At 37.4% G+C, this 25343-nt stretch overlaps 1 protein-coding gene across 6 annotated transcripts; it reads left to right on the forward strand.

Moving 5' to 3' along the window:
* Positions 1-1158: 1158 nt before the first annotated feature.
* Positions 1159-24743, forward strand: LOC103708646 (GBF-interacting protein 1-like). 6 transcript variants are annotated; one of them, XM_039129404.1, is made up of 10 exons: positions 1159-1630; positions 6031-6074; positions 12079-12205; positions 14927-15059; positions 17903-18492; positions 21525-21858; positions 22188-22458; positions 22642-22734; positions 23308-23757; positions 24057-24743. In XM_039129404.1, exons 1-10 carry the CDS (start codon positions 1456-1458, stop codon positions 24387-24389), a joined length of 2550 nt encoding a protein of 849 aa, XP_038985332.1. In that variant the 5' UTR covers positions 1159-1455; the 3' UTR covers positions 24390-24743. The 6 variants fall into 6 exon arrangements, with proteins under 6 accessions (XP_038985332.1, XP_038985333.1, XP_038985334.1 ...); XM_039129405.1 differs by having other exon boundaries at positions 12079-12178; positions 14921-15059; XM_039129406.1 differs by having other exon boundaries at positions 12079-12178.
* The last annotated feature ends 600 nt before the right edge of the window (positions 24744-25343 follow it).

The raw sequence follows: 25343 nt of genomic DNA on the forward strand, positions 1-25343 counted from the left end.
CCTTTCTGGCCGGCGCCTTTCTGGTCGGCGCGACTTGGGTTTTCCCTCGCGTCGCGAGGTTGGCGCCCCCTGGTCGGGCGCTTTTCTGGTCAGCGCTCTCTGGTCAGGCGCCTCCGTTCCGGGACGACTTGGGTTTTCCCCCAACACGTACATGTATATATACACACACATATACACACACACATATATATATATATATATATATATATATATATATATAAATTATGTATATATGATAAATTTGTTTAAAAAAAAAAAATTCGACCGCTGCAGCAGCATAATCTGACACCGAATACGCCGTACTTTTTGGGACTAACGGCGGCAGCCAACGACTCCGCATTGGGTAGTTCTATATACACCCCCCTATTGCTCAGGACACCCCCCAAAAACCAAAAAAAAAATACCCAAACTAACCTTTAGTGTAATTACCATATTGCCCTTGAAATTTTCTCATACACCCCCCTTCCTCCTCCTCCGTTTCGTTTTGAAAAGAAAAAAAAAAAACACCCCTCAAACCCCCCTTAAACCCCTCCTCCCCCGTTCCCCCTTCTCCCTCTCGTCGCCGGCATTCTCCCGATCTCCGACCACCTCGCCGGCTTCTCCCGGAACCACCTCGCCGGCTTCTCCCGAAATTTTTTTTTTTCACGGTTCGTGCTCCGTTCGGCACTGGATCGCCGAACAAAAGGCTTCTGTTCGGCTGAACAGTGCCGGACAGAAGCCTTCTGTTCGGCACTGTTCAGCCGAACAGAAGCCTTTTGTTCGGCGATCCAGTGCCGAACGGAGCACGAACCGTGAAAAAAAAAAATTTCGGGAGAAGCCGGCGAGGTGGTCGGAGATCGGGAGAATGCCGGCGACGAGAGGGAGAAGGGGGAACGGGGGGGTTTTGGGCGTTGGCGAGGTGTTTTGGAGGGGAAGAGCGGGGTGGGGGGGTTTGGGGGGTGTAGAGAGCAATTTAGGTGAGGGGGTGGGGAGGGTGGGGGGTAATTTAGAAATTTTTAATTTTTTAGGGGTGTCCTTAGCAAATGGGGGGTGTAGAGAGTATTTAATTTTTTTTTAATTTTTGGGGGGTGTCCTGAGCAATAGTGGGGGTGTATATAGAACCACCCCTCCGCAGTCGGTACCTGCGTTTCCTCCTCGCGGGGGCATTCTCGCCATTCCATCCTTCCGAAAATACCCCCCAAATTGAAACTTCCATTTTTCTCCCCTGGGGACGAAGTTTCCTATTGCTCGCTCTCAAAACCCTGGCTTCCCTGCCCCAAAACCTCTCTCTCTCTCTCTCTCTCTCTCTCTCTCTCTCTTCTGCCGCATTTTTCTCTTCTTCTCTCTTTCCCCTTCTTCTACTTCTTCTTCTCCTCGCGAATTCTCCTTTGATGTTCTTCCTTCGATCGCCGTCGTGCTAGGGTTTCGTCGCCACCGGCCGTTCTCAGCGCCGCCGCTCGCCAGATCGCGGGAGAGATGGTCTTGGGCTCGAGGCTGGACGGAGAGAGTCAGGTAGTCTCCGTTCGGATCCGAAAGACCATCCAGTCCATCAAGGAGATCGTCGGCAACCACTCCGACGCTGATATTTATGCCATGCTCAGGGAGACCAACATGGATCCCAACGAGACGGCCCAGAAATTGCTCAACCAAGGCCTGTTCTTTGGTGTCTTTTTCTCAATTCGCGTTTCTCTTTTTTTTTTCTCCCCCTTCTATTTATTTGGATTTGCCTCTGGAAAGATAATTGTTAGGGTTTGATTCGGTGATTTGACCGTAAATTTTTTGGTCACTGGTTGTTGTTAACTTGTTATAGTGCTGAAATAGTTTGGTGACACTTGGGCTATATAAACGATCAGAATTTAACTACTAAGAGCTCGTTTGGTTCGCTGGAAGCATTTTCTCTCCTAGAAATATGATTCCTGGAAGAAGATTTTTAGGAAGAGAATGTCTGGAAGTGTACTTTTGGCATGTTTGGTTAAACATGGAAAAGTGACAGATTTCCAAAGTGCTTATGTTTGGTTGACCATTCACTTTTCTGAAAAAGTTGTGTAATTCCTATTATATCCTTAATAAAAATTGGGTTTTTAATGCCTCTTTAATACTGAAGGATCTTTTTGGGAAAAAATAAAGATGGAGTGATTTCCGCCTCATGGAAAACAACTTTTCTATGGGAATACAACTTTTCCATCTCTCTCCTTTGAAAACTCCAACCAAACAAGATACATCTCATTATTTTTTCATTGACCACACTTTTCCTCCTTCTTTTCCCGCAAACCAAACGAGCCCTAAAAGCATGTATTTGGTGAAGCGTTGTTAACTATGGCTAAAGTTGTGATTTTTATGTGGACGATATGTTCAGTGCTATGGGCTGAACCTTAGATGCTGATGATATGTAGTTAATATGGTATAATGGCTGTGCACAATGTTTGCTTGCTTTTGTGATATGTCTGATTAATGCCGTTTGCTCATTAAAATGGTGCATATCGGTGGCACTGTTTTGTTCAAATCAACATGAAACTGTTGTATGGCTGATTCAACGGATAACCTATATAACTTGGTTTTTCAAATGACTTCAAACTTATATAAGTAGTCTTCAGTGTGTATGCTGGAGGCAGGAAAAGGACAAGTCAACAAAGTTCTCTCTGGCTACAAGGAGAACAATTTGCAAACTACTTTTCTTTAGAAAATCTGACTTTCCATCGTTTTTGGTTGGGCAGAAACTAAGATTCCTGAAAATTATTTTCTGGATTTTCTTTTTGAAAAAGTGAAGCTTCTGTCTTCTGCCAAAAATCTTTTGGAAAAGACAATTGAAACCAAAGGCGCTCTTGGAGAAATGATATGAATCACGGACAACAGCGATCCCCTTGTGATTGAAACTGCACTCCCTCTTTTGTAGGGAAAAATTTTTCCTTTCCTTTTTCTTTTTTCACCGGGTTCCTTGCAACCAGTGGACCCTAGACACCAAATAATTAGTCTGTGAAAGTTGGAAAGACAAAAGTAGTCACACTTTGAAGTTTGAAGATAAGATTTGGAAGAAGGGAATTAAGTTTTACAAAAATAGTCCAGTTGTCATTTCTGGTCATTTTGTGTGCTTGAAATTGATGACATGTACAATTTGTGCCTTTTGTAAAATCATTCTTAGATCATGGTGAAGTTTAGTGGTAGATGGTTAAAGTAGGTATTCAAGTGGGCTCCTTTATGGTCTCTCAGCCAATTTGAAGCAATCCTATTCAACATGACTCAGCTAGAGTGGAGATGACCTGACTTGATTAGAGCAAACCAACTAGATTAGACCCAGTCTTAGCCAACCAAACTTGCACTATTACAGTATAATTGATGGGTAGAGCCAAAGAGTGTGAACTATACAAGTTAACAATAATATTTGATAAAATGAAAGAAGAGGCTCTGGTGTATAGAGAGGATGTCATTGTTTTTTTTAAAAAAAACCCATAGAAACGATGGAACCTACTATTTTTCTTATTTGGTATCATTAGAATTTCTTATTTCCAGGTGAAATGCTTGGAAGGAATAAAAAATCGTGGTTTGGGGAAAGTCATAGTAGCAAAAGCCATTGGAATTTATATTTTATATATCGGAATAATCCATTTTGTTATTAATTGACGAGGGGTAAAGGATGACTAAAAGAAGAGAAATTAATTAGTTATTCATCAAGGTTTAATTTGATTCAATGACCAGAGTTAGACGAGGATATACAGTTCGAAAACGTCGGACAAAAATTTGTTTATTTGCATCAACCTTTATTGGGGCTCATTCAAGACTTACTCGAACGACTACTCAACAGAAAATGAGAGCTTTGATTTCCTCTCATCGAGATAGAGGCAGGCAAAAGAGGGATTTTCGTGCCCTAGCTTGATCCAACTTGGTTTATGTCAATATTTAATATCTTAACATTAGAATAGATACTTGTGCCTGCTTGGACGGGGACAACGGGAGGGAAGGGAAAAGAAAGAGACTAGTTACATAACCGCAGTTGGTTAGGGGAGGAGAAAGTCAGTTTTGACCAATTCAACTTCTTTCCTATGGAAGCCAGAAGGTAATGTGGGTTTTTATTTTTTTCATTCGGCTTGTTTGACCCATTTTGTGAAATACTTCATCCCTACCAGAATGACGCAATGTCCATTTGAGGCCATGGGGAAGATATTGCTGATGACATATCAACCAGCATTTCTAAAGGCCCAGACCCTGTGCATTCATGAATTTTGAGTGAAAATATTTTACGACTTGCATAACAAAATTATGTATTAATTTCTTTTCTTATAAACGTAATCTACAGATCATATGCTAATAGGTTCATTCTTCGATTGGCATTTTGCATTGCATATGTGAAAGTATAATTAAACATCCGAGTGATCTCCATACTTAAAAATGATGGGAAACATGAATTTTATTTTTTTTAAATAACTTGCTGAAAATACCAGCCTACGACAGTCATAAATTCTGCATAGACCACATATTAGGCAATATACTCTTAAATTGTCTCCAATAATTTATTTTACTTGTTTCATTATATTTAACATTTGTATTTTTTAACATATTTTTAATTTTTTGAAGTCTTTCTATGTCGTTATTTATTTTCAGCTAAAACTATGTAGCTAGTATTGAAACTGGCTAAATTAACAAAACTATTGACTAAAACTTAATAGGGTTAAACAAAAAATGAAATCTGAGTATTGGAACTTAGATAAATACATTTGGAGCTTAGATAAATACATTCATATTTCTAGGTATTCATGTAGGGAAGTGCCCTGACGTCTAGGGCTGAAATCGGGTTGGATAAAATCTGAATTTTAATATCCGGTTTGGATGGAAAATTTGGTATCCAATCTGATCCGGACCCGAATTCGGATATTTATTTATAAATCTTGTTGTATTTGGATTTCATTTTTTTTTTGGATTCAGATCCACATATCTGGTAAAAAATTTCTAAAATAAATAATAAAACTTAGAATTTGAACTAGTGACCTTCCACTTAAATGGAAAGCACTCGACCACCAAATTACAATATGTGTTTCTACTTTACATAGGTGGTTTATTTTACTTTTTAATATGTGTTCCGGTCATTAAATAATAGTTTGATGTATATTGTGATATTTCATATTTTAATCATTGTTTTTAAAAAATTGGTAAAGATAAAAATTAATCTTCATGATATTTCCATGCTTTTGTTGCTAAAAATATTTAAAAATATTAATAACGTCTATGTATTCCTATGTTTTGTATAATTTTTCTTACAAACTCTCTAAAAATAGATAGCTTATGATTATATTTTATTTAGCTATAATTAAAGACTATTGATAGTATTTGATGCAAAAATTATTATATTTTTATTTTACATAATTTTTTATTTTAATATTTTAGTACAAATCTAGTTGAATTAGTGACATGGATCCTTGACCAGATTGGTCTCTATTTGGGTTTGATAGCTATGCCTTAAATCTTTAGTTTCCTATGTGTCACATGCAACTTGCATAGCGAATTATATTCCTATTCTCTATAATTATTTAATTAATATTGTTTTCATCATTAATTATGCTTAAAAATCTGATTTATATCCAAATAATATCCTACTCATATCTGTATTTGGATAGAAAAACTATGGTCTAGCTAATATGACTTGTATTTGTATTTGTTTAGGACAAATATAGATATGCTTAATATCCTATGCATATATATATATATATATCCTTTTAGAACAAATGGGGATACTAATTTTTGTATCAATTTAATATCTAGATCTATTGTTTGTATTCGTTGAAGAAATATGGATACATATATGCCAGAATCTCGATTCTTTTTCAGCCCTACAGACGTTGTGCCTTCGAGGTTGTAGTGTTGGACACCATACACTTGGCATTTGGCATCCATGCTCCACCCCAAAGTTATGAAATTGACAATGATGTTAAGTGAATATCATGATTGATGTGAAAATGACAATATTTTGATCTAACTAGTCAATAATTGTCGCTCTATTGTGCAAATGAAATGTTTTTGTTGCACCTTATCTGATTTATACATCTTATTTATCCAATGCAGATCCATTTCATGAGGTTAAGAGGAAAAGGGACAAAAATAAAGAGGTATGTGGCAATGTTATAGTTGCTAGTTCCCTAGTTTTAGGATCTAATCACACTTTTTGTTGGTTTCATTTGATTTATTATTTATTAGTTTTAGCAGCTATTTTTCTCTTCCTTTTTGACATGATATGTTTATTTTAGCATGCATGTAATTCTATGGTATGTTATGTAGTTTACATATTTCTTTTTGCTACTTAGGCACATGATTTATGTAGCTGAAATTTTTTTGATGTATGTTGCATGCAAAACTTGATGTTTTCTTGACTTTGCTAAAGCCTTTTGTTGTGTCTTTTAGTTGATCATGCTAAACTGATGCTTTGAATAACATTACAAGTCTGTACCTTTCTCGTTGAGAAATAGACATGGCTATGTCATTCTTTCGGGGTTTTGCACTAGCAAAAATGAAGATTGCAGGATAGAAGTAAATTCTGTCAGAGTTCATATTGCAACTTGGATTATGGATGTTGATGGGTTGAACTATTTGGAGATTAAATATATTTTTTTGAGTAAAAGATAGAATAATTAGAGATAAGACATGTTATTGAGAAGGGTGATGTAGCCTTTTTTTTTAATTAGTCCAAATGGAAAGAACTATAGCTAAGAAGATAGCAACCAAAGGCTAATTAATGTTGGGAAGGGAAACAATTAATGACATTGTTTGAAAAAAGAAGTCTCAAGTGGGGATTGATACTTATTATTTTTCTTAATAATACTTCTCAATAAAAGAAAAGTGTTAGGGAAGAAGAAAATTATTTTTAGAAGCACATTTGATCTGAAAGTAGGTTTGGGGATGGGAAATTAACATTTGGGAAGGTTATGTACAGGTGAGGATACAAAGGAGTGTCTAGCTAAAGGTTTTTAATGAATATGATAGTTCCTTCGATTGGTTAGATGAAAGATGTTCCATTTCTTGACTTGAATGTTTGCTTTTGGCAAGTAACTTTACACGAACTCTCCATGGCTATATTCTGAAAAGTCAAATACTGACAATTAGTCCTGTTATGAGATGGTTACTGTTACTGCATAACAAGGAAACAAAATAACATCTGTTCGTTAAATCCCTGTTAGATATATGTGTTTGGGTATGTTTCTATGCATGTATCGGGGTGGGTGCATCTGCTCATGCATGTACAAGTGGGCATAAGTATGCTTCTTTTTTTTTTTTGGGGGGGGGGGGGTGTAGTGGAGGGAGACAGGCTTATTTTAAGCCAAAACAATGGTCGCTATAACATCAATGTCATATAATCTTGTATACATATAGGATAAAACATATCAGATAATAGAAAACATAATAGCTTGTCCTTGATGTTTCTTTTTAGTAATATTACTTGCTAATTGCAAAGCAGCATTTAGCATTTTCTTTTTTGTTTAAGAACTTGTGAGACACTTATACATCATATATCTCTTATTCAAAATGGAACTTTTGTAAAGCAACACGATGAATGTATGCGACAAACCTGTGAATAAGCAAGGTGAATTTGCAGGATCATGAGTTCATGTATATATCCTTTTTTTTTTTGTGTGTGTGTGTGAGGGGGGGGGGGGGGTGGTGGTGGTTAAGGTGGATATATTACAATACAATACCTAGAGTAAATACATCCATGAGACTTAGAAAACAAAAGATCCTCATAGCTTTTGGAATAAAGAGAGTCCCAAACAAAATGACCTGTATGATTAGCGGCATCAATGGAAACTCTATGTGGTACTGCTACTTCCTTGTAGACATGTGAAAATTGAAAGCCCACCATGTAGAGATTGTCATCCAAATGTCATGAAAGTAGATGCAGATCAGAAGAACTGGGACAATTGTTAACCTAGTTGATTACAGTGAGAGAGTCACCTTCTAAGGAGATATGATTTGCACCAAGAACAGAAGTGGCAAATGGTAAGCCTTCCCTAATCCCAATTCTCATGCTACACTCAGCCCGGCCATTGGGAAGTTAGTGTCATATAGATGAGAACCTCCAGCCGCTAATAAATTCTTGTTGCTATCTCAAATGATGAGCTCTGCACCACCATTAACACCTGATCTCGAGGAAGCTAGTGGATGGAGGCTCCTAAGTTAAGTGGATCACTTGTTCCATCGCAGAAGCTGCATTTTTGGGCCCCAATTTTCCCCAGCTACAAAGCAACTTGTGGTGTTGGTGGCCAACTGTCAAATGCTGGCTGGATAGCTTTCCTCAGAACAGTTTGTGGTCTCATGTTGTGGCCTTCAAAGATTCTAGCATTTCTAGCCAACTATCTTTGAGAGCTCCTTTCTCAGAATGAGAATATAAAAGTTCATGTGGACAGACAGTTATTTTTCCTGCACCATAAAACTGGCCTTTAGGGGAGAGAGCTTGCAAAATGCTGAAAATGCTATTACCTGCTCATATCAATTTGTTAGTTTTTTTACAGCAGAAAATTGGATCATATCTGATGGTGGATAATTGGGACAAGGCTTGATGGTTATGGTTGTAGACTTTGTTTAATATATAAAGTTGCAGTAAATTATAATTAATTTTGTATTTATAATATTAATAATTATTTAATTATCTTTCTAAGTTTATGCTTGATTTTGTTCCATAGTTGTGTTTTGTAACCACAGATTTGGATTATGTCAATGTGTTCATGAGAGGATGAACCTATTCTTTCTTTGTATAATTTTTTTAATTGATCTTTTACAATTTTGTAGAATCAGTAGAACTTTTGCATGTGTGGATGGTGAGGTAGGTCAAGATATAGAGCCAAATGACTATTCTCTTGGTCATTTGTCCTCTTCAATGGGTTACTTTATGGGTTTTTTTCTGTTCAGTTTTCTGATTTGATGAATTAGAAGTTTCGAGTCCCTTTATGTTACCTTTCATTCTTTTTCCTTTGTAAACCCATAGGTTTGCTAGGGATTGGGCAGTCTTCATGTTACAAGGGTTTTTGTTGTGACAAGTTATATGCAGATTGTACATATGATGTCTCGCATTCATCTTTAAAGCTGCCTCATGGGAGAAGTCAAAATAAACCCTTTTTCTTTATGAGGTTTGACATATACAAGCCACACTAAAATTAGGCTTAGGATCTAGGGGCTTATTAGGAGTATGCATTTGCAGTTCCATGTTTGGTAGAGCTTTTGAAGCTTATTCTACCATAACCTTGCTCTTTATGAACAGTTACTTTGGATTTTTTTTTTTTTTTTTGACTTTAAAATTTTGCAATTAAATGACAAGCTCATTTTCTATTCCTTCAACAAAGAACTATTTCAAGAGAATTACCAAAAAAGAAATATGTCAAGAGAAATATAATGAAATGATGATGGTATAATTTGAAATATATAGTGAAAAAAAGGAGTACTTATATAGGATAAATGCATGTGTCTTACGCCTTGTCAGTTTGGCACTTGCAAAGCATGTTTTGGTCCTATATGCATCATTTAAAATATGTAATTTATGATTGCTACAGAAAATAATCGACTTAAGTGATGATGTAATGTCTTAATATATGGATGCCAGGGAACTTAACCATGGCCCTTAAACTCAAGGTCGATGATACACCAAAAATTTTCCATGATAGAGACCTTATTGATGATTGATAGTAAGTTAAGAAATGGATCCATAGAGGCAAAAGATTGTTAAGTAAAGCAGCCTAGAGAGGCATAAGAATTTCAGTTAAGATGTGGCCAAAGGAATGAGCTGATAGATATATGATGCTGGAGGGTGCTTTACACTTCATGAGGGGTTCCTTGAAGCACTAAATTGATTGATAAAGAAAGAATAGTGCAATTTTAATGATGTGGTTGCTTGGTGTACAAGATAGTTTATAGGAGATGTTTCCATGATGTGTAAACATGGAACCATGGTGGTTTGATGCTTAGTAGGAAACTTCCACCTAGGGCAGTGACTTGCTCCAGAATCTTCTGAGAATCTCAAACCTTACTAAAAGTGTTTCTAAAATATTCACTTTCCTTCATCGTCTCTTACTCCTGCACTTACGCCTAATGCTGGCAACTAAGATTTGATGTTGAAAGGAAGCATTAGAGGTGGACTAAAATATGCACTTGTAAGCTGTGGAGGCTGATGATGCAGGAAGTTGACAAGATCAATTAGCTGATGTTTGAGCAACAACAAAGTGGGCATGCTGGTTACTTTAACTGCTGCAAGGTTGACTTGCAAATTACATCTTTTGGGAGCAATAAAGTACCACTGCAGCTAGATGAAGCTACAAATTTAGAGCTGGCAATGCTGATGGGAGGATGTGTTTAGTGGATGTGGCATAGGGATAGAATCGATTCTTGTGGAAATAATTACAAAATGATTTGGCTGAAATATTGAAGCAAAAAATTTAAAATTAAAGTCCTACCTTGAATGTACCAACAAAAAAAAAAGTCCTATCTTGAAAGATAATGGTAGGAGCTAATTTAGCTTTGAAGTAAAACAGATGACTGATCCGAGACAATTGATAAATTTAAAAATGTGCAGGACATGCTAGAGATCATGTCCCAAGGAAGGATACATGATTAGCATTTGAATCTAAAGAAGTGCAGATAGATTTGAAGAAGGTTGAAATGTTGAAAAATAACCATGAGATGATGGATGCAAGTACCAGTCGGTATGGGGGCTTTCTGCTTGCTACAGAATGTCATACCGGCCTGTACTACTAAAACTGATCCTTAAGATAAAAAGATAAGAAACACAAATTGGCACAATGGTGGGCAACAAAGCAGAAAGGCTACGTAACAAAGCAGAAGAAGAACAACATATGCATGGGTCGAACCTACTCGCTAAATCAAGGATGAAGATGATGAGAGATCAAGAGCTGGACTAGACTCAACTAATGACCTCTAGGATCCTACAAGATCACAAAATTTTAGGATGTTTTTAGAAAAAAAATCCCAAAGAAATGATACTTAAAAGTTTAGGTGAATGTCAAGCATGTTAAGATGATATAAGAAATATTTAAGAGTGACTACAAGGTGGAAAGAAGCAGTGATAGCTGAATCGACCTGAATCGGCCGATTCAGTTTGTATTGGACCAAATCAATGCCAAATCGGAACGGTGTAGTGGGTCTCGTCGGTTCAGCTATAAAACCTCTCCACCACCCCTACTGGTTCAATGTTTTCAACGGTCCCCCCCTCCCCCCCGCCTTGTTTGACGGATTCCATGGTTCAAGGCTATCGGATGCTGCACGCTCCCCCCTCGGCCATCATTGGTAAGCCTCCTCTCTCTCTCTCTCTGATTCTCGCTTTGCTAGAGTTAGGGTTTAGCCCTTGGCCCTCCGCTTCTTCTTCCAATCGCTCACTCCTCTTCATCGGTAAGCCTCCCCCCATCTCTCTCCCCCTTCCTCTTTTCCTGCCTCCCTCTCCTGTTCTCTCTCTTCCTCTCTCCTTTTCTCCCTTTGCCCTTCTCTTTATTTTCGGTGCACCGCAAAATGACATGGAAAGGACCTTTACCATATCAAACTGGTCGCTGGCGGGTATGACCTCCTGTATTGGTTCAACGAAAAGAGATGTAGATAGTGAAGGAGGTTGAATTTAGGAATGAAAAGGAGTGATTGCTAATTGGAGAGGCTTATTTTCAAGTACAACACCAATAGTTCATGGATCTCTTATTTAAAGAAGGGTCGAGGCATTTTGAAGAAAATATAGTGAAAAACATCTGATGATGCAACAGAGTTGGCTATTGTCTGTCTGCATCATTGTGCTCTAAAGATGCCCAGTGAATTGTAAGTAAATGGAAAAGTCCACCTTTGGATTGACTTTTAATAATGGTATTTTGAAAATTTTTATGACATCCTAAGCAAAAAAAAATTATGACATGCATTGTAAAACTTGTATGATGTGTTCATTTTCATCTTTCTGTTAAATAAGCATTAAAGTTCTTCTGCAAGTTGTTTAACCTCCACACTTTCTGTAGCAACCATGATGGGTACCTTATCGTATTAATACCATGTGAATTTTATTACTGCTTTTGTCCATGCTTTTGATGAAGCAGATTTGGATTTTGCATTAACTCATACATATATTTATCATGGCCTCAGCATACAGGGTATAGGGGTTCTGGTGATACTAATAAACGCGTGGAACACAATGTACAGTGGGCAAAATTTCACACATCTTGGGATCGAAATGCTAGGAGAGGTGGTTTTATTAGAAAACCAGCACCTGGTAATTCAACATCCTGTCAGCTTTTATAATTGTTTGTAAGGGAGAAATAAGAATTGTGCAATAGTTGCTATAGTCTATATCAATTAGAAGTTTCAATTTTAATCAAACACTGTATCTTACAATGGGTGCTCTAGATTTAACCTAGTGGTTGCAACGGAGATCACTTTTGTTATCATTTATTTGTTTGATAATTTATAGTAAATTTTTGTTATATGAGTGAATTAATCTTGAGTGATCATTTATTACTTGTTTTGATTCTTTAGTTTGTTCTAACTAGCTAATCAGTTGGACTATGCCGCACAATTGAGTTCTTAGGTATCAGGAGGAGGGAATGTTAAACATTTCATGTTATTTGTGTGCATGTGTATAAAAAGACAGTTTTTGTAATTCCTATTATCTAGGGTATGTTGAACCGGTATCGGAAGCCGTAACGGTCGGCGATTGGACTAGTTCAGCTCGTTTGGTACCGTCTTGGTATCGGACCCGTACCGGGAGAGCCCAGTCGGAGCCGGAGAAGGAGAAGAGAGCGAGCGAGGGAGCAGAGGAGGGAGGGAGAGGGAGAGGCCGTAGACTCCCGCAGAGGGGCGGGGGGGGGGGGGAGGCGAAGGCCGAGGTTGCGGTCGAAATAGAGGACGCCGCTGTGGGAAAAAATGGAGGTTTTTAAGTGAAGTCGGTAGATGGTTTGCCAACTTCACTTAAAAATTTTGAAATTAAAAAATTTGAGAATGATCCTTTTTGATTATTGAGCCAAATTTTTTTCCGCAGCGGCGTCCCTTGTTTCTTTTGAAATAGGGGACACGGCCGCAGCCTCGGCCTCCGCTGTGCCCCCGCGTTCTCCGCTGCATCGCCATATCCTCCGCCGCCTCCCCGCAGCCCTTCGCAGGCGTCCGCGGCGGCTTCTTCTCCCTCCTGCCCCCGCTCGTTCGCTGTTTCTCCCTTTCTTCTCCGGCTCCGGCGTATACCGGTTTCTACGGCGGAATTGTACCGATAGGCCACCAGACCGGTCCAGTAAGGGCTGAATTGGCCGGTACGGGCTGGTTCAGCATACGATGCTATTATCTAAATTTTAATTTTTGCTCGTTGCTTTTGTATAGAGAATAAACCTCTAGGAGGCATGCTTATGACTCCTTCCATGGTAGTACCCAGTGTTTTGATCCCTGATTTCGGTTTCAATTTAATTCCCCTGGGTAGAGTTTCAATTTTGGTGGTTTTGCTCAAAGTTTCAGAGTTTTAGTCAAAAATAAAAATAAAATCCAAAAATAGAAAATTAAGATACAATAAAGTAAATCGAGGCATGTTAATTTCCATTCATTATATTGTATTTGACTTATTATCAAATTCAACCTTTTTCCTTCATGTTTTTAAAAATTGTCAATGATCCTTTTTGATTATTGAGGCACTTCATCTATTGACTAACCTTAGTATATATTGTAGCTATTACTTAGTATGCTTTGTGGTTGTTCTAGTATCTTCATGACTTAAAAAAAATACCTCCATATTATTGTTCTTTGACGCTTATTGGTCTCTATTTATCAAACTTGACATAACTGTCATGCAGTGGTCATGTCAAAACTTTCAACAATGCTTATGCACATGACAAAGTGATCTTGCTTAAAGTTTGACGTAGGTAGTTTATTAAATCATATGAATATGTTCCCTACCTTTTTAAAATGGCTTTATACCTTTGCTGCATGCAAATTTTCTTGATCATTGTATTCAATGTGCTACTAATAAATTAAACATGTGCGCTGGAGCAGGACACATTCACGCTCTTATACCAATATGCTGAATCCTACAACCTCTCTCTCTTTCTCTCTCATGCGCCTGCGCCACATGCACGCACACACTTTAGGAACAGATGCACTTAAGCCAGACAATAAGCCGATCGTTTCAGAGATTTTAAGCTTCATAGGAACTTCTATTTTCTTCTAGTTATACTCATCGAACATCTATTTAACAAGAAATAAGAATCTTGGTCAGTTTTGGCTGAAACTAAGGGTAAAACCAAACGAAACTGGCTGAAACCAAAATATTGGTGAGCCTCGGAAGGTGTTGGCCAAAACTGTTCCATTTCAGCTGAATTGGAGCAGTTTCATCCAAAACTTAAAAACCTTCTAGAAGCTATGACACATATTTTATTGATGAGCATGCCTTTTACCCATCTTTGCTGTTTGATCTCAATCTACATATTCTGCATCAGTTTATTGCATATTCAAATTAGAGGACAATCGGGCTCTTTCCTTCCCCATAAGTAGATAATAGTATGTATTTCTTTGCCATTTTTTGAATGTTTATTAACTAGAGAGTGTGGTTTTAATGATCTATGATGCAATCAAGCAAAAGGAGAATGCAAGCATGAATATTGTCTCTGTGTCATTCATGAACTTATTGGCACTTGTGCTGCTACATGCTGTTTGTGCTTTTACTGATGTCAAATGATAACTTGTGTGGCACTCAATATGGATATAACGTATAAACAAATAATTTATTTGAAAGAAGTCTGGCCATGCTTTGCTAACTCGATGCTTTGTTGTATAAATGTTTTGCCTAGCTGTAAAAAAATATCTCATGCATATATATTGTTGTTCTGGAACTTTGATCTATATTAAAACCTCTATCTTTTTACAGAATGGTCAACATTATCAGAGGTTCGAATGGATCTTAATGCTATAATTAAGTTTATGAATATATATCTGAAGGATAAGATATGACTAGATGCAGGAATCAGCCAAGAATTTCGTATTGTGAGGGACAACAGAGTGAACCAAAGTGCTAGTAGGGATGTTAAGTCAGAGTCCATTCAACATTCAGCTTCTGGTAATGAACAAGTTGTATCAGATGTTCCAGAGAAGAGGTATGATTATCTTTTCTTTTCCCCTAGTTCATGTTCATCTCAGATTTTGGTTGGAAATCAATATATCTTGAACAAAATCATATCCATGTCGCTCTGAGGTACTAAAAGCACTCCGAGACAAGGTAAAACGTGTTTTGGCATCTGAATTGAATTACCTATTAGTATATACGAAATTTCAAATTTTACCTAAAATAAAATGTTCCAGATAAAATTTTAAATCATGTCATGTTATGAATATGCTAACCATGTTTGATAGAGGCATTTCGTGCATGAGTCACTCTTAGAGCAGTAACCATTGATTGTTCAAAGCTTTATTTTTGTAGATTTCCCCAAGCAAAACTTAATTGCAGAAAGAGCTAGGGAAATTTTTCCCCTGCTCTTGCAGCAACCAACCGTAGCTTCAGCACATGCTTTTTCTATGTAGAGATTACCCATGTTGACAGATTTCCCTGGTTTTTCATTTTCTTCTCCTCACCTGTACAGGATCCAAATATAGCAAGTACGGTTTCTTTTTTTTTTTCCTTCTCCTTTTTTGGCTAGATTCTCAATGCTTTTCAAATATCACCAGGCATTTGGTGCATGTATTACCTCTGAGGGTGTTGCAAAAGTTTCAAACTGTGAACCTTTAAAAGATAAATACTGAGGCATTTTTTATATATGATTATTTAAAGTTAAATAAGGAAGAAATTTATAACATTTGGGCTACTAGATTAAGTATTAGCCAGTGGGGGTACCTTACCCGGAAGCTTGCATTCTAATATGTTTCATATGAATTGGAAACAAAGGGGAAAAGTATGATCTGATGATCCTTTCTAGAAGTGTCTAAAGTTAAGCTAAAATTGTTTAACACCTAAAATTATAGAGAATTGAGGTACCATAACTGCACTCGATAGGACCTTTCTAGGAAACAGTTCCAAGTAGCAAAACTTCTAGCTGACATAAGCAGTAAATTCTGTTTTTGGGCTTCCTTGCAGTGTCCTCTTATGCTGTATTCTGTCCATGTGTCTTGAAATAGTTGCACTCCAAAAGTCCCAAAAATTCGATTGTGCAGGTAGCATTGGGCTGCATGTAGTCTAATCAAAGAATTCAGGAAGAGAGTGAATAATACAAGCTATTACAGAAACAACAGCATATCAAGCTAATGCATTTGGATGACATATCTTGAGGGAGATGTGAAAGGGATTTATTTATTTGTTCTTTTAATGGAACAAATATATAACATACAGTGGTTTCATTTGAATTTGGTTCCTTTTAGTGTGCGATTGGATATAGCAACTGGGTGTAAGTGAATCATGGTCGCAGGAGATGGCTCTTTTCCAGTGTTTGGATTATCATAAGTTGACCAAAATCCTGCAAGTCAAACTGCATTTGGGGGCCCTTTTGCATCATTTTCGTCTGACAGCAACATTGGCTGTAAGACAAACTATTATGATTGGAAAAGGCTTCAGAGGCATCTTTACAATGAAGTCCCAACAAGGACAGTGGTTGGTGGAGACATAATTAGTACTTCTTTAATAGTACAACCAAATATAGTTGTAGTTCTCATTTACAGGCAAACATACATGAGATTTTAGTTTATTCTATGTAAAAACTTCCTAAGCCAAACATCGGAAATATTGTTACAAATGCAGCAATGTAACCCTGACTGCATTCATTACACAACTACACTTATCAAATGCTACCTTGGATTTCCTGAGTGACTTTGACAGATATTTTGCATAAATTTAGGGCTTATGCATAAGGTTCTCAAAAGTGAATTCTAGTAAGTTCTCAAACAACATTTATTAACCCATGAAGGACAACCATTTTGCTCGAGGAAACTCCTACATAACTTGACTTCTATGGGCAATTCCCTTGTTATGACTAAACCCTTTAAACTTGTACAATTAACTGGGGAACGAATAATTGGCTAGTTCTTGTTTGACACAGACTGCCTTCCACGAAATTGATGGTCATAGCAAACCCATAAAATTAGCCTGTTACGGGGTCAAGGACCCGAAGATGGTGGACTGACATGGTCCTTTTTCCTCCTTAGGGTTTTAACAACTTAATTTCCCTGTCATTTCTTTTTGTTTATATTACATTTGTTTTCCTATTTCTTTCCCTCATCTCTTTTGTTTTATGTTTTTCAGCTTTGAATCGATTAGTTATTTCATCTTACAGTAACATGACTGGATTTTTACATGTTTTTTTAATCAATGATTTGGCAAATGGAATTCATTTTCCAGATACCCTTGTGCCATGCCCTGAAATCTCTGTATCTAAATAGCCTATTCTTATTCTTATTTAACTCTTTTGTCCAAATTTTGCATCATTTTTTTCAGGTTTACTTCTTTGGTCATCAACATTTAGGCGAATTTTTTGTTCTCTTCCAAAGCTTAATGTTCTTGCGGTTATTACATGTTAATTTTCTAAGATGAATGACCCCTCCCCCATTTTCCCCAAATGATCTGAATGCAATGAATACATGAAATTACATTTGCTGATTTTTTTTATTTTTTGTTAGTTCAAATGCTCTATTTCATCTTGATCCTACTTGTTACATTTTTTACTATCCCTTATGCATCGAGATTATTGTGTCTTTTTTAATTTATGTTTCATACCTTTTATTTTAAATATCTTCCACAATAGCTTATCAGGCTGATATTGTATGTTATGTGATTTATGTGCAAGGCCTTAAAGGTATTCTTATTGATATATAGTACCATGAGACCAGTTCTCTGTCTGCTGTACAGCAGCCTTATCAATCCTGCTGCTTGTGTTTGCATGTGTTCACATCGATCTAAAATCAATAATTGTTAGATCTTTTGGTGTGGCTGCTCATCCATACTTTTTCACTGTAGCTCTGCTTGGGTTCCAACTCATCGGAAAAAAATGGCTGCCAAGAACTCGGAGGGGCACATGCTAACTAAAAGTGGAAATGAGCCTTGTCATTCTGAAGCGTATCATGCCAAAGATTCAGACAGGCCATTACTACCTCAAGAGACACAGCCAATGATCTCTATTTCAGAGGCACAGAAAGAGGTCCATAACAATTCCAAGTCACAATCTAAATTGACATCAACCAACTCTGTCATCGGGTTGTATTGGTCATCTTCAGATCCAGTTCATGTTCCATCTGATTCCAGATCAGCTGGAACAGTTGGCGCTATTCAGCGTGAAGTAGGAGCAGTGGGTGTTCGGAAACAATCTTCTAATTATCCTACCGTGCATTCATCTGTTTCGAGTAGTTCCATTTCAGTTCCTTTATTGGAAAAAGATACCTCATCGCCTGCAAAATCATCTATTCAGTCTGCTGCCATGTCTAGGAGCAATCAACTCATCCAGACACCTTCTTCAGAGCCTGTCTTGTCTAGCACATCTTTTGGCAGGTCATTTTCAGCTAGTCAACACCATAGCAGACTTTACCAGCCGCCTGTGGGTCACCAGAAAGGTACAATTTTCGTGAACTTTTTTTAAAAATTTTGCGTTTCTTGTGAGATATGCGTTTCTCATATTCCGTGCTTATACTGGTTGTCTTAAAATATTGATTAGTTTCAGTTCATGCTATCATATGATCCCTTGCTGATGTTACAGTATACAAGCTCCAGTAGTCCTGATAGCTGCAGGCTTTTTATTACTATTGTTAAAATGCTATTTTGAAATTATTTTCTGCAATCTTAACATCATTTCTTGTATGAAATGACAGCCTGGTCTTCTACACTATCATATATTTCTATTCGTATATCATGGTACGTGTATAAAACTTGTTTACTTTGTGCTTTGAAGGAAATCCAATACAATTTCTGTGAAGCATTTCTGTTTTGTCAAATTTCTTTCTCTTGTAATTGAATGTAAAGGGCATATATTCAAAGAATGACTTCCAAGGAATGCAAACAAGAAATTCTGAGTTTTGACATTCTCTTGGAGAACTAGTAGTTGGAGCTAATTTTTGATGTAGCTGATGAATGACTAGTTGGGAAAAGGCTGGATGTAATGGATGACTAGGTGCACAAAGTGGAAGTAGATTTTGTGTTGCAATAATGGTTATAATCATGAAGATATATTTTAGCCTGTTGGGGGAAGCATAACTTTCAATAAAGTTGAAGTCCTGCTTTGAGACTGTAATCAAAAGGAGATTTAATTAATCTTGGAAGGTTGCTTATCTTATGCCTTGTGATGGATTGGAAGATTGGAGTGTTGCCAATAAAATCAGCTATTTGTTGGAATATGGCTGCAAAAGTTTGAAATGTGTGCCAATGAAACAATGACATTTTGAATAAGCTTGTGTGAGGCTTTTTGTACTAGCAATGATAGTAACCTTGGTTAGGGTTGTGTTGATCTGCCTGGTCCTAATGCCATCTCAAATTGCACCTTTCCTGTCAACCCTGGTCATTGTCACATGGATAGGGATTTCCCCTCTTGTGTGGTTTGGACTATTTATAGCGAGAGGGCTTGATGATGGCCTGTTCTTGTTTCATGAGGGAGTGATGTTTCTATTGTGGTATTATAGACAGTTCTTGGTGGTGGTGAGAGGTTGTTACTTGGCCAATGAAGAATTTTGAAAGAGGGATCTCACTAGGGTTTGACATTAAGTAAAGATTCATCATATTCACCTGAGCAGTTTTGGGTTGCTTAGTCAGATTTGTTAAATTTCCCCAGAATTTTATTTGTTTAACCCATTCGCTTGTCTATTGAATCATGTTTTAATGCCTTAATTAATTGGACAACATGCTTTTCCACTTTGTAGGAATTTCTTTAAGAGTCATGCATGATGTCTTGGCTCTGGGACATATTATATGTCATGGATATATTTATATTCTTGGTAAACTATAGGTATGCCAAGAAAAATAGGTGATAGATGTGGAATGGTGCTGTGCGATAATTGAGTGGTTCTTGTCTTGTTCATGACTAGAATTTGGATGTCTTTTGTGAAATCTATACATTGTAAGTGGAAGGAATATTGAAAAGATTTCATGCAAATTCTGCGTCTCTTCTGAAGTGGTTGGGTTAGGTGCTTCCAGAGGTGAGGTGAATTAGTGATACACATTAAACGAGGACTAGAGAATATTGATGCATTGCTGAAAGGAAAAGGTGCTGTTGCTAGAACAAAGAGGTTTGGTATACACTTTTTGCTCAAAAAATGGAGTAGGGGCTACTACAAGGACTTCATGAACAAATCATAAGTTCTGACAGTGATTAAGCTACTTCACCTGTCTGTCATCTTCTAAGTGGCTGGCCTTTATTTTTTAGACAAAGCTGTGTCGTCATGTGTGTTGCTGTTATCCTATGATTCTTGAGTTATTTTATTACATATAGAGAGCAAGAATTGTGAGTTCTCTTGAGAGAGAACCTTATTAGTGTTTGAGATTAATGGATTACCACAAAGGATTCTTGTCTCATTCACATTGGTGTATACCATTCATGTTAGGTTGTTTTTATAGATCAAACTATGATACATCAATTTTTCAATTGTCAAAACACTGGATGACTCGATTTCAAGGTGGTTTTAACTTTACTAAATCTACATTATTTAGTCTTGGCACTAATTCCTAACAACATATATTATGGGATAGCTATAAGCTTTTATGTGATGCTACTTGCTGTCTATGAATTAGAAAGAATGCATCAGTTGCATGGATTCAAAAACCAACTGGAACAGGACACAAAGATTGTTATCAATAATGTTTTGCATGAAATCAGCACTGAAATGGGTGTTTGGATGCTGAATCCATGTATACCAGTATGAACCATCCATATGGTTCCTTAGCAGTGTACCAACAGTACCTTGCCAAATTGCTGGTGTGCACTGGTAGTTCATTTTTTATGGAACTGTCAGTTTTTGTACATACTGTCAATACCTGTACCATATTGTTCAATGGAAAAATGGTACGAGGTTTGGTAGCGGTTTAAAACCTTGATTGGTTGACTTAACAATGTGAAGGATTCACTTCTGATCTATTGGGCGTATTACAATTAGCAGTATTGAAGCCTTGAATAGTGCAGGAACATTTGTCGTTTGAACAGTTCTTTTTAGTCATTTGTTTATTGGCTTGGGAGATGCATCTCTTCTTTAAAAAGTGTGGGATTGTTATTAAGAAGTAAATGTTGATCTTTTTTATTATCAACTATGTTCAAGCCATTGGTGAAACACATTCTTTCAAACTGTTCATATTCCACTTTGATTGAGTTAAGGATTCTCACTTTATATAATTCTACTTAACAAGGATAATGCAAATAACAAATTATACATAAAAAATAACTAGGAAATTTATTCTCTCAGGAATTTTTATGAGGCTTTAAGGTTAATTTGTGTGTACAAATTTGGGCTTGAATTTTAAATGATATAATTTTGAAATGATATAACTTTTAGATGCTAACTTATATATTTTACATGATATAATTTTTCAAGCCTGAGCAGATGGAACAATCATGTCTGCTATACTGATATCGTTACTTACAACTTTTAAATATTGGGTTAAACAGCTGTGCAGTCCAACATGGAGTGGAAACCAAAATCAAGTCAGAAGACTACTGCAGTTAGGCCTAGTGTGATTGAAACATCTTCATCCTCTCCTCATGCTGATGGTTCTGGTAGCCCAAACCCAGTGGATGTTCCTGGCTTGTCAGAGAAACTTTCACAAGTCAACATTTTGGAAACCCAGCATGTAATCATGCCTCTGCATCTCCAAGTGCCAGAGTCTGAACATATTCGGCTGACATTTGGTAGTTTTGGAGCTGGTTTTGACGCTGCTAACGGGTACACATCCACTCTTCAGGCTTTTGAAAATGCACAAGAGATTAATGAACCTACCCTAAAGTATTGCCTTTTTTCCCTTATAATCTGATTGTACTTTCTACAATAACCACTACATAATTTAGGTATTACTATCTCATAATGCTAAAAAATTAATGTTGTCAGATTATGTGTTTTATTTAACTTCTCAGCTTTAACTATCCAATGCAGGAGTTATATATGGTTGCTTGACTTGTTATTTGATTTCTATTTTTTTTTATAAACCCATTTGAAAGTTGAGGGCCTAGATGCCTTTTCTCATTTGCGGCTATTATTGTGGAGGCTGTAGTCGCTTTTTTCTGTTTTGGTTCTAGATATGGTAGTATACTTATATTTAATTAGATGTCTGGCAGTATACTAGCAACTGGCCCAGCAGGCTCCAGTGAGGATGCCTCTGCTGCCAACGAAGGAGATGTTGTGGATGGCCAAGCTAGAACTTCCCAACCTGACTCTATCGCATCATCTACAGAATATGAGGAAGCACAACCTGGAAATAGTGAGTCCTTAAGTCCTCAAGATATTGGGAGTTTTGAGGATATTGGGTTGGTCCAAAGGGACAGCCCTCCCTACAGTTCAGTGGAAACACAGCAACTCCGAAATCAATCAGACCTGCCAAGTTTCTCAGTAAGTCCAACTATCAAGTATATTGAGAATCTGTTGTGTTTTAAATGTGAATAATAGTCAAGGCAGTGGAAGCCAGTTTTGCAAGATATGTTGCTACATTTTACAATTTAATTATAAGTGTAGTCTCTGCTTTAGGAAGATTGTATACTACTCATTAAATGGCGTCCTTTTTCTTTGAAACAGGCATACTACCCCCAAATGAGTTATGATGCCCCATTTTTCAGGACAGCTATGGAAGATAATGTACGCCCACAAGGTTTATCTTCACCATCTGAGGTACATTTGCTTGCTCCCCAACCTATTTAGATGTCTTCTTCATTGCTTTCTTGGCTAATGTAATATTTGTAACTGTTTGTTATGCTTTAAATCATCTGTATTGATTAGTAGCAGAAATTGTAGCAACTGAGAATATTCATCTTAACTATTGTAAAGCTTGCACGTACATTCTGGCAAGAATATTTTCATCCCTGCGTTCCATGATTTTTTTCCTTTTTGGTTTCTAAAGCTGATACAAGTGGATTGATTTGGACCATGATTTTTTTTCATTTTTGGTTTCAAAAGCTGATAACAATGGTTTTGTCTGGACCTTTTCCTTTTCTTTCTCATCCATGACACAGCTCCTCTACACAAAACTGGCTGAAGCTGACTGAAACCAAAAATTTTGGTCAGTTTGGGATCATTACAATTTTTAAGTGGGTGAAATTTCAATCCTTGTTTTGGTCCAGTACTATCAGAATTTCAGGATGTATTTAAATGGTGTGTTTACGTGCTCATGTTTCTGTTCACCATCACACTACTTTTATGAGTATCATTAATTATTGTGACTATTCAGCACCTTTACTGCTGCAGGTCTGGAACTCACATGCAGCGAGCAGCAGCCCTTCTTCAAGCATCACCATGGTTCAGCCGCAGCAGCAGCCGATAGGTCAGCTGTACCCACAAGTTCACATCTCACACTACCCTAATTTTGTGCCGTATCGTCATATCCTCTCTCCGGTGTATGTCCCGCCAATGGCCGTGCCCAACTATTCAAGCAACACTGCATATCCTCATCCATCAAATGGGAACAACTATGTTCTGATGCCAGGAGCAAATTCACACATAACTGCAGGTAGCATGAAGTATGCTCCCTCACAGTACAAACCAGTTCCTACAGGAAGCCCAACTGGGTATGGAAACTATGCCAATCCAGCTGGCTTCACCATAAGTTCTCCTGGTACTCTTGGCAGTGCTACCGGCCTTGAAGATATGACCAGGATCAAATACAAAGAAAACAGTCTTTATATTCCAACACCTCAGGTATGACCCAATCTGCAGCATATTATTTATGGTTTAGAATGCATCTCGCACAAGATTTTCTTGACCAATCCAGTAAATTTGGCAGTTATGTACTTATTTGATTGTCACTTTTTTATGCTCTCTTCATTTGATGATGATGCTACACTTCGATACTTATTTGATGTCATGGATGGCTATGGATGAAACATGCTTGGAACCAAAATCTTAACCTTGGTGATACAAAATTCATGTTTTCCCCTCTCAATAGCGAACGACTTGATCCATGATTTAATGCAATCCGGTTTCCTGTGATGTTACAGGCAGATACATCTGACATCTGGATTCAGACGCAACGAGAGCTTTCGAGCTTGCAATCTGCACCATACTACAGTTTATCAGGGCAAGCACCTCCTGCAGCTTTCATGCCCACCCATGCTGGCCATGCTTCGTTTAATGCTGCAGCACAGTCTTCTCATGTACAATATCCGGGCTTGTACCATCCGCCACAGCTTGCCTCCGTTACGAGTCCCCATCCATTGGCCGCACCTGCCCTGGGTGGGAGCGTTGGGGTTGGGGTGGCAGCTCCGGGACCCCAGGTTGGGGCCTATCAGCAGCCCCAGCTTAGTCACCTCAATTGGACAGCCAACTTCTAGCAAAGGGGAATATGATTAGGGATGGAATTAGCATTACACATGGATAGGTGCTGAAGCTGTGTTTGTAATGAAAAGCACTCTCTTTTACTGTATGGCAAGCGAAGTCTAATTAAAGTAATAGAGTAGCCATTTGTCTTGTGCTTTTCTTATTTCACAGACTGACTGATAGCCGCTGGAATAAGCCTAGCCTATGTAACATATTATGCATGTGGAATGGCGGAATGGAGCATATCTGAAGTGAAAGATTAGTGATAGATATTTATAAAGCTGACTGTAGAAGTGGTGAAAGAGATGCAATAATTTTTTTTTTTTAGATGGTGAATTCTATTGAAATGATGATCTGATAATTAGAGCTATAGAGAGGTGGCAAATGCTTTTGAACTCGAGCAGCATTAATTCTACAAAGAGTTTTGGGATGAATAGTTTTCTATTCATATCTATATCTATTTTTTAAATAGATTAGAAAACAAAAATAGTTTTGGATATTATTGAGTCTACTTTTACCCCTAACATGTAGCATGGATAAGAAAGTGCTTGCTTGAAGAAAATATTATTGCAAACATAATTTAGCAAATCTTGCTTGAAAATGCAAGAGCCAGCTGGTTTTGTTGTTGGATCTTAATCTTTGGTGCTAAATCTTCACCAAAGGATGGGTGATAAGAATCTTGAATTTATTTAAGAATCATGATTTTTTTTATTTTTTCTTCCTCTTTGACTTTCTCATTTGTTTGAAAACTTCTATTTTACCTATTATTTGTCAAAGTTTGACATGTCCAATGAAACATCAAATGTACCTCTCCTAATTTATTTTCCACTATTGTTGCTTTATTTAATTGGTAGGTATTGTGGTTTCCGAGCTAGCATGTTTGATTTACATTGAGTAGCGTGTGCCACAATTATAAATATGTATCATAAGAGACTTTATAAGGAGAGATGCTCTAGTTTATTTTGTAG

This window comes from Phoenix dactylifera, chromosome 8, assembly GCF_009389715.1.
Source record: "Phoenix dactylifera cultivar Barhee BC4 chromosome 8, palm_55x_up_171113_PBpolish2nd_filt_p, whole genome shotgun sequence".
Lineage (NCBI taxonomy): Eukaryota > Viridiplantae > Streptophyta > Magnoliopsida > Arecales > Arecaceae > Phoenix > Phoenix dactylifera.